Source organism: Glycine max, chromosome 15, assembly GCF_000004515.6.
Source record: "Glycine max cultivar Williams 82 chromosome 15, Glycine_max_v4.0, whole genome shotgun sequence".
Taxonomy (NCBI): domain Eukaryota; kingdom Viridiplantae; phylum Streptophyta; class Magnoliopsida; order Fabales; family Fabaceae; genus Glycine; species Glycine max.
The window spans coordinates 53493958-53513820 of record NC_038251.2 but is presented as its reverse complement, the minus strand read 5'-3'; the positions used below and the strand labels follow the sequence as shown (position 1 = coordinate 53513820).

The window sequence follows — 19863 nt, the reverse complement described above, 5'->3', positions numbered from 1 at the left end:
GTGAATATTTGCAAATGGCTTCTCATTAGGTTCCAGACTAGAGCAACACTCCTTGAGTCTATGAAACCTCTTTATGGCGACCAATCTAGATTAGTGAGCTCAGTCTTCTACTTTAGAGCTTCAGGCTCATGTTTGAAAAGTCAACCAGGATGGCTTCTAAAATTGGGTTTCTTGAGTATCTAGGCAGGAAAATTGTGACCCAAGCATGAAAGGAAAATGAGTGTTGAGCCTTTGAATCATGTGAAATGAAGCTTGTCTTGATCTGATATCTTCTCTATATGTAGATAGCTTCATTCTTAGCTCAGGGCCATAGTCTAATAGTTCTTAGCCTTGAAACCCAGACTTTCTACAGGTGCTCCCATAAGGATTTCTTGAATCTGAAAAGTCTTTTCAGACTTTGAGTGATCCCAAGGAAGGACAACATTGACGACACAAATGAGACCCATCAATTGTTGAATATCCAAAGGAGTAGAGAAAATAATTTCATCATGCTCAACCTCTTTACTTTTCCAAATGTTGGCACCAGTAGGATAAATATTTTTGTCTATTGGCCGCTACTCAAAAATCATACTATTAGGATTGAGAGCAACAATCTGCCATAAAGGGAACTCCTTGATCTCTGGTTTCCTATCTCCATATACGCCAAGTGCGTACACTTCTTCTTCAGGCAAGATATACCAAGATGAGTAAGAAAAATGACCAATACTTGAAAAACCTATTTTCCAGATATTTGTGAGATTGAGCTTTTCCAACTTCACTTTTTGCATCTCTAAGTGAAGAATATGTGTTCCAATGTCACCCCTTTTTTCCCAGACTTTTTCAAGTCTGTCTTTCCAGAACTCTGTTTCCTTAGAACCCATGATACAATCTGGTGTGCAAGATAAGATGCACTTGAATGTTTGGTTGCTTTTGGATGATCATAAAGGCAAGATCCATGTTTTGGCTTCCTGTTTAGTTGGTGTCATCAATCTTCTATTAAGCCTGTGGAAGAGTTCTAACACTCTAATAGGCTCTCTAGTTAGCATCATTATCTTCCTTGCCTCTAGATGTTCCTTCATGACTTTTATGGAGACAAAATTTGGTGCTCCATATATCTCTTCCAATTGTTTGAGCTTGTCTTCATCTGTTGTATTAGATTAAGCAACACTGAGTTATTCATTAACATCAGAAATTGACCTTGGACGAATAGGAACAATTTCGGGGTCAGTCTCTATGATATCATCTCCAACTTCCACAAGAGATGCTTCAATAACTGACTAAAGCATGGCCTCCTCAAGAGCTTCCCTTTTTGTAGGGTCCATGTCTTTAGGAACAGTGGCAGCTTCCAGTTATACTTCCCTTTAAGCAACTTCCATTGATAAAATCTTAGCTGCATGTTCTGCTACATATTGAACTCTCTACAGTTCCTCCACTTGAGCTTTCTTTATCTCTTGTTCATATATGTGCCTGTATGGATTCGACAATAACATATTCATGCATTGGCTCACCATCTATCTCCATCATGTTAGCCTTCTCAACACTGTGCCTCTTTTCTTTCTCAACAGACAGTGTATTCAGAGATTCCAGAATAACTCCATCCAAAATATCTTCAGATAACTTGCTTGCTAAGGTAGCAAGCTTGGCATCTGCATCCAAATTCCTCTTGTGCTCCTCCTTTGATAGTGCTTTAACAAACGCAAGCACTTATTCTTCCAACTCAAAGGCCTCTTTTTTCAAGCTTCTCATCCAACTTGGCATTCTTGCGTACTTCGGCCAGAGACCTCTTCTTAGCCTTAGCAAAGGCTACAACTTCTTTTCTTCTGATGAGGGAGAGGGCATGTTTAGGTTGAGTGTGATGAGTTAAAAAGATGGTGACTGAGGTGGAAGGGCTAAAGAGGGTGAAGGCTAAGGTGTAGGGGTTTTAATCGCATCATCATATTTTTAGTCTTTTAGAGATGAAGTTGGTTAAGGTTTTGGAGGTGAGAAAGGTGTAGGCTAAGGTTAAGGATGTTTTATCTTTATGGTTGGTCTCTTGTTGCTAGGATAGATTTTAATTCCCACTCAGAGTCTAGAGCCTTCTTCTTTTGGGTGGTTATAGGGTCTAAGGGTTGTTATATTTTTTGCTTTTTAGTTGTGTAAGAAGGGTTATGATTAGATGAAGGTGAGTTTATCTTTTCTCTTGGTGGGTAGTTTGGGTCTGGGTTGGTTGGTCTGAGGTTGGGCTTACTCCCTGTATGTTTGCAGAGACGCAATTTCAAACTCTAGATCAACAAGTTGATCATGAGTGCCCATCATATGTCCTACCACAGACTATGGTTCTTCCTTTGGTTCCTTCTTCCTTTTTCTTAATATGCTTCCGAGCATATTCTGAGAAATTGTTATAAATTCTGATTTTCACAAAGGTCACTCACTTTAGCTATGAAGCTCCAATAGACGCTTCCGTAGCATATACGTTCACTCCAACAATCCTCATAATTTAATTGAATAACATTCCAAAGGGAACAAGGTTTTTCTTCACCTTGGGGTTGAATTTGTCTTTGAAGGTCTGCATCCAATACAAAAAGATGATTTCAAGCATATTCACCTTCTCTCCTGCATGACCTTGTACATCCATAATTTATCTATGTCACAAACATAGTCTCATGACCCAGTTTAGGAATCTCCATGTTGAACATAAAACTATGAATCAATCTGCACATGTAGGCCTGGTTGGTAGTTATGAGAAAATCAATCATCACCTTCTTATCGTCTGTGATAGGACATGGACTACCATAGAGCATGATATCCACAGTCTTTTGGGTTATGTCCTTCTCCCAATCTTTATCAAACACTAAACACTCTTCAACACATCCAGGTGCAACAACGATGGTTGCTGAAGAGATTACCACTTCCTTCCCATTGATGGTGCCTCAGATGTTGACACTGTTATGCTTTACAGTCCCCTAGAACAATGCATATGGACCATAATGTCGTGAACTGAAGTTGTCAAGGAAAGTTGTCTACCCAATACAATCAAAAATTCTTTTGATGGGGAAACCATCTTCTTATAGGTTTTGGAAGTTCACCCATTGTCTAGGGGTGAAAGAATCCACTAGAAAAACGTTATTGGCATGTTCCTTGATGTTGATTCCTGAAATCACAGTAGCTTCACTTCTCTTTGGTGCCATTGTTCACAAAGACTAAACATTTTTGAAAGAAAATGTGAGATTTTTGAAAGTTTGAGTTCTCATACGTTGAATTGTGATTTTTATCATACTTAAAACCTTTTTCAAAAACAACAATGTTATCGTCTAATGAAAAATAACTAAGGAAACAAATATTAGATTTTTGCAAGGAAAATCAGACGATCATTTTAGATCTTGTAAAACAAACAAAGTTTTTCAAAAGTAAAGATTAAATTCAAAACCTAAGTTAGTTTAAAGAACAGAAGAGAAAATAAACAAAATAAAACACAAGTTTATACTGGCCCGTCTCAACCACTGAGACTATGTTCAGCTCTTGGCAACACATCAAGTTCCACTAACTTCAACAAATTACACGTATTTATCGATGTCACTTCTATTCCTTAACTCAAGCTCTACACCAAACTTGTTACAACCAATATTCTTTATCCTACCAAGCCACTACTGGCTCTAATACAAATCAAGAGATTTGTTTGTTTGCACAATGACTAACACTTACAAACGAATAGGTAGTTTCAACACTTAGTCTTTTCTCTCAAAATAATCAAATTGTTTTGAGAGTTTTTCTAAATTTTACAAGAATTTATGCAGAAAGCTTTTTACAGAAAGAATTTGAATACGAGTGCTTAAGTTTAGTCCTCATGTCTTCAAAGCTTCTAGTATTTATAGGTCTCCTTCAATCAAGTGTTTGTTGTTTCTAAACAGACCCATTTATTTCTTCTCTTAAGCTTGCTTATGAAGAATATGGTTGTTAGAGCATTGAATGCACGTACTTCTTCATGCGAGAAAACCACTCTTCTTCATTGGCATGTTGAACACTTCAACATGAAATCACTTCCTTTTGTGTCAAAGTAGGTCTGTGCAACAAAATGCTCCTTTTGATGACAATTGAGGAATTTTAGAGCTTAGCTTCATTTATTCTTCATAGGATTCGACAGATCCTAGGAGAATGTCTTTGCAAAAATAGCTCTTAGACATAGAGTAGTATTAAATGAAATCTTAAATGCTCATTTTAATGTCGTATCAGATCATGATTTCATCTTGTTATCGTTTGAAGCATTAGACGCACACTCATGAAACATGTTCTGATAACAGATGCAAATTTTAACCTTTGTATTTGTTTACATCCAATCGAAATAATTAAGGGTCTTATTTCATCCTAAGACATAAATGTCTTTTGACTTAATAATAGGTTGACTCATTTGTAGAGTTTGAGCTAGTCACAATCTTAACATTTAAGTATTGCCACAAGTACTTGAACATGGAGTGAAAACCATAAATACTAAATACCCTAAAAGTCCTAATATAAGGTTGTAAATAGGTGGATTTAATTTCTACTTTCCCGTATAGAGAACATTGTCTAGTGTAAACTTCAAGTAATGACATATTAGACCTTTAATTTAGCTGTTTAGATTTCAATGTATTAAAATTCAAATAATGTTATGTTAAACTTCAATAATGATTAATATGTCATTAGTTCAAGTAAAATTGGACTCAAGTTATTACCTAAGATTTGTAGTTCAAGTCTTATATGCAAAAAAAAAATGATTGAAATTTGAGAGAAGAGATTTTATGAAAAATAATTAGCTATGGTGAAAATAATTAATCATTAACAAATACTTTACAATATAAAAAACGACCATTAGTTATTGATAAATCATGTAATCAACTAGGTTCCTATAACTAGGGGTGGGAATAAGCCAGGCCAGGCCAGACTTTAAAAGGCTTAAGCCTAGCCTACGATTAATTTTTGAGGCATGAGCCTAGCCTATAGCCTATCAAAGGCTTTTATTTTGGCTCGGTCTGGCCTTTTTAAAAGGCTAGCCTGACCTGGTAGCCTATTTAAAAGTCTTCTTCACATTAAATCTTTAATATTCCTAGTTGTTTTTACAAAAAAATAAATAAATAACACACCTCAATAATAGGCTAAATATAGAATGTTAATTACCTCTATCAAAAAGCTTGAAGTGAAAAGGATATGATTTTTGTTTGGTTAGAAACTTAATAGGAAAGTTAAAAAAAAAAGGAAACCTGATAGAAAAATGATATGATTTCTATATAGGAACTTAATAGGATATGATAGGATATGATTTTTGTATAAGAACGTAATAGGATATGATAAGATATGATTTTTGTTTGGTTAGGAACGTAATAGAAAAGTTAAAAAAAAAAAGGAAACCTAATAGAAGAAGGATATGATTTTTGTATATGAGCATAATAGGATATGATTTTTGTATAGGAATGTACGATATAATAGGATATGATTTTTATTTGCTCTAAAATACAGGAACGTAATAAAAGAAAAAAGAAACCTAATAGGAATAGAAAAATGAACTGTTAACAGAAATAGGAAAACTAATAAAAAAATGAAAAATATAAAGGAACACCTCACTCACACCTTGTAGTTAAAATTTTACTTAATTATAAGGATGAAATCTGCTAGTTTTTTAAAAAATAATATTAATTGTATCCAAAAAATAATATATATATATATATATATATATATATATATATATATATATATAGGCCGACCTATCAGGCTTATAATACTTTTTAATAAGCCTGGTCTATTTAATTTAATAGGTTTTTAAAAAAGTCTGAGCCTAACCTTTTAATTAAATAGATCAGGTCAGACCAAACTTTATGTAGGCCAAGTCGTAGGTCCTTATAGATGGGTCTATCCTATTCTCACCCCTACCTATAACACAGTGATATAAAAAATAAAAAACTTCAATGATAATAATTGGGGAAAAAAAATAAATCCTAACATAAAGTACAATATCTCATTATAATTACTTTATTTTTTTTAATATTTTTATCATCTAATAGTCGATATACTCTTTCGAAATATTAAAGGTACAAATAAGTTTAGACCAACTCCAAAAATCTTAAGATTAAACTAAATTAGTTCATTTTAACGTATATATTTGAATTTAAACTAAACCAATTCATTTTGCCTACAAATAATAGCTATTCAAATTAATTAACATAAATCTTCTTCTCGGTACTTATACTTATGAACACATTAATTCACCAAAAAAAAAACTTATGAACACATTACGACGTTATTTTAATTAAAAAGAATATAATTATTTAAATCAATCAATTTTAATTTCTTCTCTAAATTTCAAAAATAAAAAGTATATAAAATTCAATGAACTGAACCAAATTAACATATTTTTATCGACTAAATTTGCTACAAAAAATAAAAAAAATTAAATTAATTTAATTTAAGGTTGAATTTTAATCCCTCAAATTTGAAATAAGTTTATTTTTTATCCTTCAAAATTAAAATTAATCTTTTTAGTCTGGTAATTTGAAAAAAGTCTCCTATAGTTCTTCTACTCAAATACCCTATACCAAAACACTGTGGATATGAATATTTTGAAAGAAAAATAAACATGTAATAAGGTATTTGATGATAAGAATATAAAATTTAGCTAGATTTTTATGTAAATGACTTTAATTCGATAGTCACGTAAGCAAAAAATTTAGCCATATTTTAGACTAAAAAAGTTTTTTTTTTCAAACTACAGGGACAAAAAGAATAATTTTAAATTTGGGGAATAAAAAACAAACTTACGCAATTAAAGAGAATAAAAGCATATTTAAACTTAAATATATTAATTATTTTATTTTCTAAAATCAAATTGAACCAATCCGGGTACCTCCATCGAAATAAATGTACTATGTACAAAATCAGTTTGTGCGAATAACAAAATTCATCATAACCAAATGGAGGCAAACAAGTGAGAGGTGAGTTTGGAATCAACTTACTGCAAATCAACGCTTGGCAGCAAGAGCAACAATCCAACGAAAGACAACAGTCCACACCAATGGACCTACTTAAAGTTTTAAACAAAGGGTTATTATATTAGCCACCTTCTCTGTTATCTTATATTCAATATATTTATCAATAAGAAAGGCTAATGATACTTATAGCACACTCTTTTTAACATATTTTACTATTGCTTAAAAGATAAATATTTTATAATTAATGTATTTTTATTGGTTAAAGTTGATTAAAAATTATAAAATTTTATAAATTATACATCATATTTAATTATCTAAATTTTATAATTTTCAAGAAATTTGAAAAAAAAAAAGAATGTATGTTACAAAAAATGCATGTGTCAAGAGAGAATGTACTGTTGCTACTCATCTTGGTTTACATTTATATTTAAAAACTACAATAATAATAGAGACACGTTAAATAAAGATATAAAACTCACAAAAAAAATTATGATTTTTATTAAATTTTAATTAATACAAAAAGTGTGTTAAAAATGTTAATAACATTTATCATCCATCAATTCGTCTTTTTCATTTTTGTTCTGTCCCTCTTTTTACCATACATACACTTCAAAATTAGAATATACATTTGAAACTTTCCAAACACAAATTAAGAAACAAATGGTCCAACGAGAGCAATAGAACATGAAGCTACACCTTGACCTCAGGAATTGGAAATGACATGAAAGCAACCTTTCATTCGGTGCTTTTTTTTTCAACCTTCCTCAACTTCTAATTTCTAATAGTAATTGTTTTGATTTAATTAGCAGAAAGAAGTTCAATATATTGCAAGTGTTGGTTGTTAGAACTTAGAATTACCATGCATCGATAAAAAAATAGAATTAGAATTACAGCTCGCCGAGGCAGCTTGTCAGTTGTGTAAATGTGAACCGAAATAAATTATAAACTTGGTTGCTTTGACATTTTGGTTTGGGATTTGACAATTAGCAACTGCATTAGAAATTAATTAGTACATATTACAGGGAAATAATGTCACAATATTTCAGAAAAACACGTATAAATTTATGAGCTGAGAGGAAGAATTTCAGAAAAAACGTACAAAATTTATGAAGGATAATAATATGAAATACTCCCATAATGTATGCAAGCAATTAATATTTTATTTTTTTGGTGAATACAAACATTATATTACCAGTTGAACTGTTGAAGTAACATATACTACTTTACCTACTGGACAGTTATTAGTTCAATAATGCGTACGCGGTGTATACCAACAAAAATTTAGTGCTGCATGGTTGATCAATAAATTATATTTAGTTGAAATGTATTGTAATTTTAATATATTATATATTATTAAAATTAAATTAAATAATATAATAAATCTTTTAAAAAAGTGTAATCTTTTTATAAGATGTAAAATACTATTGTTAAAAGAAATCAATCAAGCGTTTGTAAAATATTTATCGTCAAATTCAGCAATTAAAAATATTATTCGTTAAGGTAAAATTTTATGTTATTATAACCAAAAGGTTGGTATAGTGGTCTAAGATATCATTGTATTTACGTATGTGACAATAATTTATTTTAAAAAAAATAATTTTATAATAATGACATGCGTAATTTTATACAAGTGATTAGTTAGTTGTTGTATGTAAAAAAAAAAGTGACTAGTTGTTTTGATTAAGTAGTCAATAATTTCAGATAATGTAATTAATGATTTATTATTCATTTGATTTGAGAAAGAGCAGGAAAAAAATGAACACTAAAATAAGATAAGATTCATATTTTTATACTTTACTATAATTTAAAATTATGATTTTATTTCATTTCATTCTATCGAATGATACTAAAGGAATAAAAATGATTAATGAGTTTAAACTAGTCATGAAAAAGTGAAAAATCAATAACTTTGGCACAATATAATTAAACAGTGATGTCATGAGATAAAAGAGTACTATCTTAGTTGTGAATACCATAATTTAACCCTCGGAATTCATATAGGATAAATAGATGAGCATACTTAACACAGTCCTAAATTATTGGACAACAAGTTATTTTTATATTTCTATCCAAATCATAATTCAATTGTTTCTATCGAAAAGCCAAGCACATCACGTGGATTACAAAACCAAAATTGGTAATGGTCAGAAAAAAAATCAATTAAAATTCCACTTACACAATCAAGAAAGACTAGAAAGGGATAGATCTAGAAGTATACTCATCCAATTTCGGATTCTCATCCCCGAGATTGAAATGATTAAAAATATAACCACCGACATCATAAAATCAAAAAATAAAACAAGAAAAAATGTTAATAAAACATGAATTGCAACGTTATGTAGTTTCAGACTCTTGTCTTTCTAAGGAGGAATTGGCGAATTGCAACAGTAATTCAAAGGTCCACAGCATGAATTGTGGAGAAAAAGCGGGTTGGAAACAAAAAATCAAATCATGTGTGTGTTCCCTCCCTAATGCACTTTTCTACATGATTTTTGCTAAGTTGTGTTCCATTATTACTATTATGACACTGGGTATTTACTCTTTCCACTATAAAAGCAAGTGAAGCTTCCTCCACTTCTCTTCCACACCAAGTCCTGCTCTTCTTCCAGAGCAACAACAAACAAACCCTTTCTTTCTGGCTTCAGTTTTTGCAGTGAAAATGGCGGTGACTCTAACATCAACCCTCTTTATGGCTTTGCTATTTGCTGCTTCAGCTTTTGCTGCTCTTCAGCCTAGAGTACCTGAAGGTAATGCTCACATCTCAGACCCTTTCATTTATATGCATAGAAATGTGACGAAAAGAAAAAAACTTGATCTGTTTCATGAGTTGAGTTAATTCCCACTTTGCCTATGTTTACTTCAAACTCTTGTTCTGCATTGTCCACTCTTACTCTGATTTGCCTGCTGCAATGGTTCTTTAGGTTGCTTTCTTTTACAATTTTTGTGGGTAAACTTTAGATCTGTCCATTATGTTGAGATTTAGCTTCTTTGAGTAAAAAGTAAAAGCACATTACCAAAGTTAATGAGATGTTTTACCTAATTCAAATGAGAAGTGAATATACTATCTCATTTTACATATATGGGATCTGATTATGTGCACTTAATAAAACTGATTCTGAAGTAGTTTTTTTTTCTTTTTCTTGTGTGTGTTTTGTTTGTAATTTTTAACTGCGCAGCTTACCTTCAAAATGGAAACTTTGAGGAGCAGCCAAACCCCAAAAACCTCCAGAAAACAAAGCTCATGGGGAAATATTCTTTGCCCAAATGGGAAGTCAATGGTCTGGTTGAGTATGTCTCTGGGGGTCCCCAACCTGGAGGCATGTTCTTCCCAGTGACTCATGGAATCCATGCTGTGAGGCTTGGCAATGAGGCCTCAATCTCCCAAAATATCAAGGTCAAACCCGGTCAACTGTATGCTCTAATTCTTGGGGCCTCAAGGACTTGTGCACAGGATGAAGTTTTGAGGATCTCTGTGCCTGCACAGACTGGTGATGTTCCTTTGCAGACCCTTTATAGCCTCAATGGTGATGTTATTGCTTGGGGGTTTAAGGCCACTTCTAGTGTTGTCAAAGTGACTTTCCACAACCCCGGAGTTCAAGAAGATCCATCTTGTGGCCCTCTTTTGGATGCCATTGCTATCAGAGAGTTCTACCCTCCAATGCCTACAAGAGGTAATGAAACATATCCACATGCTATGCTCTACTCTTGGAACCTAACTTATTCAATCAAATACCACTTGGGAATGTTATGGGAATCTAGCTTATCTTTGAATACATATTACAAATTAGTATGCAACGTAGATCTTTCTGCAGTTTTGACACATCTGAAAGTTCAAAGTTGTAGGAATCCATGATTTAATCCGCTTGCTGAGTTTCCAGATGACAAAAATTTCCATGCTCTTTGGTCTGTTGTGATATTGATGCCATCACATTTCCAGTGTCCCTGCCCTTATTTTATAAAAAAAATAAAAAGTTACATTTAAAGCATAGTTGGAAGTTGGATCTTTGCCGTAAGCCAGGCACATGAATGGAGCCTGATAGCTCATCTGATACAGAATTGTTTTTCCTACATCTCAATTTGTTTATTATTTTCTCTACCCTTGCTCCCTCACCTTTTGTGATAACAAGTAGTAGGAGAGAAACTCAATTTAAAAAAGGGGGTGTGAAAAATATCATTATTACAATACTATTAGATATGGAATGTTAACTATCTGATTTCACTAAGCCTTATGTGATAATACAAATCCGATTTTCTAACAAAACCATTATATGTTATCCTGTAGTTAACTTGGTAAAAAATCCTGGCTTTGAGGAGGGTCCATTCCCCATTTTCAACTCAACCAATGGTGTTTTGCTCCCGCCTCAACAACAAGATGGCTTCTCCCCACTCCCTGGTTGGATTATTGAGTCACTCAAGGCTGTGAAGTTCATTGATTCAAAGCATTTCAATGTCCCATTTGGGCTGGGAGCAGTGGAGCTTGTGGCAGGCAGGGAAAGTGCCATTGCCCAAATCATCAGAACAGTTACCAACAAAGTCTACAACATCACATTTTCAGTTGGAGATGCCAAAAATGGGTGTCATGGATCAATGATGGTTGAAGCATTTGCCGCTAAAGATACCTTCAAAGTTCCCTTCAAATCTGAAGGGAAGGGAACATCCAAGACTGTAAGCTTCAAGTTCAAAGCAATTGCACCAAGAACCAGACTCACTTTCTACAGTTCCTTCTACCATACCAGAATTGATGACTATGGTTCTCTTTGTGGCCCTGTTATTGATCAAGTTATAGTGTTCCCTGTTGCCTAAATATTAGAGTTCCATTCCATCTGTACCAGTATAATATGTAGTAATTGAGATTTTTGCAAATCACTTGAGCTTTTCTTTTCTATAATTACAAGATGAAAGATATTCTCAACTATTATTCTCTTTGTAAATTTCTATTTTCCTTTTCCGGGGATGCATGCGAGAGACCAGTTTTAATGTAGTTTCAATTTTTCATCATAAAATATGGTTGTGGTCAGAGTAACATAAGATTATATAAGGTCCGTTCGAAAGAGCTTATTTATATTTATGTGGTCACAAAGACTCATGCAAGTGTATAAAAGAATTCGTGAAAATGATTTACGATATGAAATACTCTATATCTGCCTCAAATAGTAATAAAAAGACTAAAATATATTTTGTTCTTATAAAAGTTGAAGAACTTTGGATTTCCTTATGATTTTTTTCATTTTTTGTCCTCTTGAAATTAAAACATTAAATTTTGGCTTGATGTAAGATTCGATTATATTTGAACTTAGTTATTTGATGACTGTCATGGTGGACTTGCTAGAGTCCGCACTAACCACACTTTGTCGTCATGACAAAGATGCTGACATGCTTTGGCACTAGATCTTGAGAAGAGGGCTTGAGGTTGATTCCACTAGATATGGATTTGGAGCTTGCAGAGTGTGGTGTTGTTGAGGTTGTCATAACGAAGAAGACACTGATAGGAGCAGAGGGGAAGATAAGGGGAAAGAGACCTTGAATTCGAGGACAAGGGACCTTCTTAGTACACTAAAGGTAATTTCTGAAAGTCATCATCTGTATTCCTTGCTTTCTATTTCATGCTTATATAGGCTTTTGTGCTAATCAGAATCACATTCCACTATTAACAGAATTCACGTTCCACTACTAACAAACTATGTCACTAATAACTACTAACCAACTTTGGCATTTTGTTAAACAGAAAACTATGTTGTTGTCCAACATTCATGAAAGTCACGCATAATCCTAAGGATATGTTGGTTTGTGCTTCTTTTGGGCCTGCTATCTTGGACTTTTGCTACTTCTGTTGTATCCTTTCTCCTATCATTTCCTGGCCCATCAAAAACACCTTGTCCTCAAAGTGTTGGGACTTCAAACCATGACTTCAAAATAGGATTTGAATTTATAACAAAAAAATATGCCAAAAGTAATTAGATTGCTAAAAATTAAAATAAAGTTTGAGAATTGGGTTTGGGAGTTATTGTAAAGGTATGTGAGACTTGGACTGACTTTTTTTTTTTTGACATACTACAATAGCACCAAGGTCCGTGTAGCTGACATTGCTTGATAAGGCTGATTGCTGTTTGGACTCCAACCAAAGGATTGGATTGACATAGTAGACATTTTAGGTGTACTACATGATATGAAAAAAGTGGTCCTTTTTTTTCAGAAAAGGTGCGGGAGAAATGAAAGGACATGCACTAACGTATTATCAAATTAAAGTGGGTATCAAGTGATGTAGATGGGACTTTGGAAAGTTGATGGACATTGAAGAGTGTGTGTTACATTGGGAAAAACATGAAAGTGGGATTGGAATTGACGTGTCAAATAGTGAGTGGAGGATTGGAAGATTGAAAGCAATGGTTGAGATAGAGAATAAAGTGAAAAAAAAAATTGAAAAAAAAAACAAAGGATATAGAAGGTTGGGAAAAAAGTGAGAGGTATGGTGGTGGGTGGTAGCTAGCACAGGAAATAATGTCCAGTTGTGGTTTGCACCCGCGCTTGTTAATACCAACAACAAACATGGGGCAAAAATAATACCCTTCGTAATTTTCATGGCTTCCCTTCGTAATCTTTATGCCAACAGATCGATGATTTAGTTCTTTCTCTTCGCAAATAGTCGCGCAAGGAACTAAGCGATTGAGTGTGTCCCAACCATTGGTTCCTAGACAACTCTAACTACCCCGACAACTTGAAGGCCAACGATGATGCAGAAGATGGGGTCGAAGAGCACAATGTAGAAGTGGTAATAGTTTACTGAGCTGGGTACAATAGTGTCAAAATACCTTCGACAAAACCTCTTGCGTTGTAACTTGTTTCGTCACAAGAGGAGGCACCGTTGATGAGAACTCCGGCTCTGATACTGGTCGTGATTGCATTGGAGCGAGTGTTGTCATCAACTGCTTCTCTGGAGACATCGACGGTATGGTTTCTGTGTTATGTTGCACCATCGGTGTTGTTATCGTTGCAGAGTCAATAGAGCTATTTGTTGATGGGACTTCGTAGGGCGAGGGTTAGAGGAGGATGCATGAGGCTTGTCGTTAGCAGGGAGGAGGGGAGGTGCCATGGGAAGGGGAGGCGGCATGATTTTGGTTGGTAGTGGTGACTTCGCAAAGGAAGAAGATGGAGAGGGTTGGTTGGGTACCATGGTATTCAGTTTCAGGAGAATGACATCCAGTTTGGATTCCATGGAAGCTTGGGTCTTGGCGAAGTGGAGTTGAGTTGCAACGTGTTTGATCATGGCGGCCTCGAGGCAGTCTAGGCTGGCAGAGGAAGGTTTGGCATCTGCCATTGGAGGGCGGCAGGTCAAACCAATTGATAGGAGCAGAAGGGAAGATAACAAGAAATGTACCTTGAATTCAAGGACAAGGGACCTCCTTACTACACTAAAGGTAATTTCTGAAATTCATCTTCTATATTCCTTGCTTTCTATTTCATGCTTGTATAGGCTTTTGTGCTAATCAGGATCACATTCCACTACTATCAAAATTCACGTTCCACTACTAACAAACTATGTCACTAATAACTACTAACCAACTTTGGCATTTTGTTAAACAGAAAGCTATGCTGTTGTCCAACATTCACGAAAGTCACGCATAATCCTCAGGGTATGTTGGTTTGTGCTTCTTTTGGGCCTGTTATCTTGGGCTTATGCTGCTTCTGTTGTATCCTTCCTCCTATCAACACCGACGCAATCTAGGAGTTGTTGGGTCACACACGAAATCGGATTTAGAACTCCAACCGAGAGATATAGAAACTTGTTGTTGTTGAATCTTGGGTTTTGAATGGAAATTTTAATTTTAATTCCAATATTGATAAAATTTGATCAAATGTTGTGTTTTGATTTGACGGGAGTTCACAATGTGTAGATTCATGGTTAAAAGAAAGGTGTAGCAATTACTATTGGTTTTAAATTGCCTGAAACTATTCAACAGGTTTTACTCAAGAATACTTTTGCACCAAAAACTATTGCACATATGTCCAGTCATTTAGTTGACAAGCATCGACAAATTTACTGTTCAGGGTCCCCTTTACAAACTATTTACGTAAAGGGGTCCCTTTTCAGACAATTGACGGAGTGGGTCTGTTTTGAAGGTGGTGCCGCCAGTAGAATAGGCGGCAAAAGTGTTCTACCTCCCATCTCGCCATTCCTTCTGGTGATACAACCTATCCCGCCATTTGTGTTGGCGAGACATCCCTCAGAGGCCATGCCGCCATACGTGCTGGCGATACACCCCTTCCCATTTCGCTATTCAAATTGGCGGGACATGAGTTGGCAATGACCCACGTGACTCAGGCCACGTTCTTTCTTTATAGGAAAGTAGGCCACTCTTCTTCACATCAGTACTTCTTACTTTGTGCATTAGTTTTAATTTATTAATTGTTTTCCTACTCTATATATATGTGATTGCCTTTTTGCATTTTTTTAGTAAAACTTAAAATTTGATATATATTTTGTAATAATTTCTTATTATATATTGATGTATGTGTTAGTTCAAATTAATTTTTTTTGTCAATATGTACAACTTCATATTTTTTTGCATAGTCATTATATACTGGAATTTCATTTTTTTACACGTGAAGATTTAAAAAGATATCTCTCTGTTTGTTTATTTTTTGGTAAAAAGACGGCAAAGATGAAGAATCCCATTTTTTTTTCAAGATCTAAAATTATAACTGAATATGCTAATATAGAAAAATTTTGTGCTTAGACAAAACTTGGATACAAATTTATACTTTTAAGAGATTAATTTTTAAAAAATATAAAGAAGTAATATGAATGTACCTATATTTTTAAGAGAACAATATAGTAAAAAAAAATTGAAGTATTAACATGCATACTTAATTTTTAAATGAAATCGTGGGTTTATTCTTAAGCAAAAAAAACTATTATTTTGATGTTTTTTCCCTGTTCTGAATATATTGTGAATTTAATAAAATCATTCATGAATGATATTCAATATAATTTTCAAGGTTAAAGGTCCTGTCTTTGCCATTTGACTGTTTTGGTAATACAGTGCCTATTAGCGCTTATAAGCTTGAATGGTTTATTTGTGCTTGACAATTTCTGATTGATTAATACTTTTAGTATGCGTATACTATTTTCTTTTAGTTATTATTATATTCATGCAACTGTATTGTTATTTACATTCAAGGAAGGAGGATCATAATTCATAAACCATGGCGATAAGCACAACTAATTAAATACTTGAAGTTGACCAGTTGAACTTATTAGGAGTATTTAAAATTTGATCTAATTATTTATTTTTTGTTTTTTTTTACTAAGTTCATTCTGTTACAAAGACTTATTTTATATTTTCGTAAACAATGGTCACAAAAAGCGAAAGAAATTAAACCATTTCTCACTCACCCACTTGTCAGGCCCTGTAACGCCAACTTCATTGGCGGATCCAACATGGAGGTGTCTCGCCAGTAGCACGGGCGGCACCCTCCACGTAAGCTGCTATGTCACCAGTAACACGGGCGGCACCCTCCAATATCACCATCTTCAATGGCAGTACCAAGCTATGTCGCCATCTTCAATGGCGGCACCAAGAAAAAATAAATCCTGATTGCAAATTCTTTAAAAAGAGATCCTATTTGGTAATTAGTTTTTAAAACTAATCCCCTTTCGTAAATTTTCCACAAGCATCATTTAGGTTCGGATGACTGAATCTTTTTTGGACCAAAATTTAACATCTTTTAATTCTAATAGGATATAAAATGAACCAAAATTTTTGTAAAGATGAAAATAAAATTATTTTTAATTTTAAAAGAACGAAAAATATATTTTAATTTAATAAAAATTTAAAAATATTTATAAGGTTTGATGACAAACAGTCAAATAATTCAAATTTCAATTTACCAATTTTTTTTACGGGTAGTTAATGAAACGTGCACACATCCATATTTTTATATCTAGTTTCTCGATTTAATTTGTTTGATTTATCCTTCTCATTTTCTTAATTTTCATCTTACATTATTTTAAGAGTTAAATATATTTTTTATTTTTAAATTTGAGTCACATTCTTTTTAGTCTTTCAAATTTATAAAGTTAAATATATTTTTTATTTTTAAATTTGAGTCACATTCTTTTTAGTCTTTCAAATTTATAGTTACTTTTTTTAGTCTCTGTAATTCATGAAATTTTATTTTTAGTCCTTATAGATAATATGAATCAAACATGAAATAAGAGATTTGTAATTTGTGATAACTTTTAGCCATTAAAATTTTATTTTTTATTTTCTATAAAAATAATATTTTCTTGCAATTAACAATTACCAAAATCAAGTCATTAAAAAAATTGAAAACTCATTAATCATTTTTAAATACCATTTTAATTTTTGTATTGATTTGATTCTGGTAGATTTAAACCGCTAGAAAATTGTACTTTAAAATATAAAATAGAAAATTAAATTATTACACTAAAGAATGACTCCAAATAGTGAATTTTTCAAAAACTAGAAACAGTTCTTTTTGTGCTACAACAAACCTCGGCCTCACTATAGCAAATTTCCTTTATGAAACATAAGATCTTGATCCTTTCGCCACAACAAATTGACAACTTGATGTAGTGAATGCTTCTAAATTTTCATTGTTTTAGATAATATTTTTGGTTAATTTCCTAGATATTGCAGCAAGTCTCTATGGATATGACATTGAATACTTATCATTTTTTTTACTACTAGACTACTTGGTATACTTGCCTAGATCATGAGTCAACAAGAAACTGGTGCCATGGACTTGTGTCTCAATTCAATGTTTAGGCAATTGATAATTTTGTTATCTATTTAGTTAGTTTGGATTTTGAGCTTTAAATTTATATTCAATTCATGCTTATATTTTACTGATTAGTGTGATTGTTAATTTTATTTATTCTTTGTAAATTAACTTTATCTCTTAGATGTGTAGTCTGTTGCATGGGTAGGTCATACACTTTAAGAAGCAACGCATCCAAGAAGTAGTTGTTTTTGACTTAGAAGTCAAGGATTAATTACATAAGCAATTAGGATTAATCAATTAACTTTAATCTTGGTTGCATTGAACTCAGAAATTGATTAGGATTTTGAGTTATATTTGTAGAATACTATGGATTTCACATCAGCATTTTTTTCTATCATTCAAATTTGTTTTTGCTCTAAAAAATCTTTCAAAAACTAGAAATAGTTTTGTTTTCGCTATAGTGAACCTTGATTTCGCTACAATGAAATTTCTTTTTGAAAACATAAAATCCTGATCCATTTGCCACATCGAATTGACAACCCACTACAATGAATGCTTCTAAATTTTTTCTTGTTTTAGATAACATTCTTTGATGATTTCCTAGATATTGCACTTATTCTTTGTAGATATGGTACTTAATACTTATCATTCCTTTCCTATTAGATTAGGTACACTTGCTTAGATCATGAGTCAACAATGCATAAAACACACTTGAACATGTCATTTTAGAAAATTAGTGAAAATAAAAAATAAAAAGAAATCATTGTTAAAGAATTAAAAAAAACACCATGGGTGTAGTAAGTAAGATAACACAAGAATCATGAATAGAAAGAGACATATCCCAAAACCAAAACACACATGGATTTTGAAGATTATAAAACTCAAAGTTCATTTGGGCATCCAAACATGTAATTTGCATCCCATCTTGTAGAAAAAAAAACAAATAAAACAACCACATGAAAAGCAAAGTAAAAACCAATGACATGGTTTTCCCAGCTCTCTGCATACTCTTCAAAACCAAAGTCGTTCTTCATAGATGACCACACGATATTTAACGCTTTCTGAAAGAAAGATGCATGGTTTTCTTTTCCTCATTCGCAGAATAAAAAAAAACACCTACATCAATTTCATAGAATAGAAATGCTTCTTGGAAGGTATAACATAGAAAAAATGAGAATGAAAATTAGAGAGAAAAAAGGTAGAGTAAAGAAAAATGAGCAATGAAAACAGTTCGTGGAAATTTTCACTTACGCTCCTAATACTCTTCTTCTTAGTTTATTGTTTCAACTTCTCAAGCTCACAATATTCTACATCTCAATTTTAGTGAGTAACCAAAACAAACATGCATGCACAATATATAAAGAGTTAAAGCAAGCTCTAAGTCTTGCCTTTAAAGACTCACACCCCTCAAGAGGTTGGTGATCTCCCTAGAGAGGGTTTCCTGCTAAGCGAGGAAAGTGGTGTTAGAGGGTTTCAGACCCACACCCCTCAAGAGGTAGGTGAAAATTCATTTCGGATACTTAACCACTTGTGTTAACCGGCATTGATAAATTTCATTGATTGTGAGACAAGAAACTTTGTACATTTTGTAGAATGTTAACTTTTATTCAACTTAAATTATTCTTATGTTGATAAATTAATGTAGTTCATGTTCCATGTAAAATATTTTTCACTTAACTTTTCATGTATTTATTTAAGGAAGTGATTATTGTATAAGATTATAATTATAATTATCTATAACTATCAATAAAAAAATTATTTCATTTGATACACATATTTATTATTCCTAATTTATCCTTCAATTATTTTTAAAAATCAGTCACAATCACAGATATTACAACTACATCTAACTAAGAAAAACAGTTAAGGCACAAGACATGAAATGCCTGTTTTTCAACTAGTTATAATAATTATAATTGTTTGTAATTTTATATTATAATCCTATAATCCAATACCACATGAATTTAGTGATCAAGAAAAAGAAAGATTAAAAATTTCTTGAGTATTAAATTATATAGATTATAGATAGATTGAATTGAAACCTCTACTTTTTTTGAGGTGATCAATTGAAACCTTGCTCTATCTTCGAATCAACAAATAAAACATAATACTCAATTAAAGTACATTTTTGTAAATCAGACGTCGAAATCAAACAGCAAGTGCTCGTTCACGTGCCAGCCCTTCAAATTCCAAAATCCCGCTC

At 32.7% G+C, this 19863-nt stretch overlaps 1 protein-coding gene and 1 long non-coding RNA gene across 3 annotated transcripts; both read left to right on the top strand.

The window, feature by feature from the left end:
* The first annotated feature begins 9242 nt into the window (after positions 1-9242).
* On the top strand, positions 9243-11975 carry LOC100796094 (uncharacterized). Of its 2 annotated transcripts, XM_041009449.1 has the most exons (4): positions 9243-9367; positions 9471-9661; positions 10091-10585; positions 11197-11829. In XM_041009449.1, the coding sequence occupies exons 2-4, from the start codon at positions 9574-9576 to the stop codon at positions 11715-11717; spliced, it is 1104 nt and encodes a 367-aa protein (XP_040865383.1). In that variant the 5' UTR covers positions 9243-9367; positions 9471-9573; the 3' UTR covers positions 11718-11829. The 2 variants fall into 2 exon arrangements, with proteins under 2 accessions (XP_040865383.1, NP_001241275.1); NM_001254346.2 differs by lacking the exon at positions 9243-9367 and having other exon boundaries at positions 9495-9661; positions 11197-11975.
* A 266-nt stretch (positions 11976-12241) lies between these two features.
* Positions 12242-15281, top strand: LOC121173519 (uncharacterized). The gene is made up of 2 exons (XR_005888590.1): positions 12242-14329; positions 14496-15281. It is a non-coding gene; the product is annotated as an uncharacterized lncRNA (long non-coding RNA).
* Positions 15282-19863: the final 4582 nt, after the last annotated feature.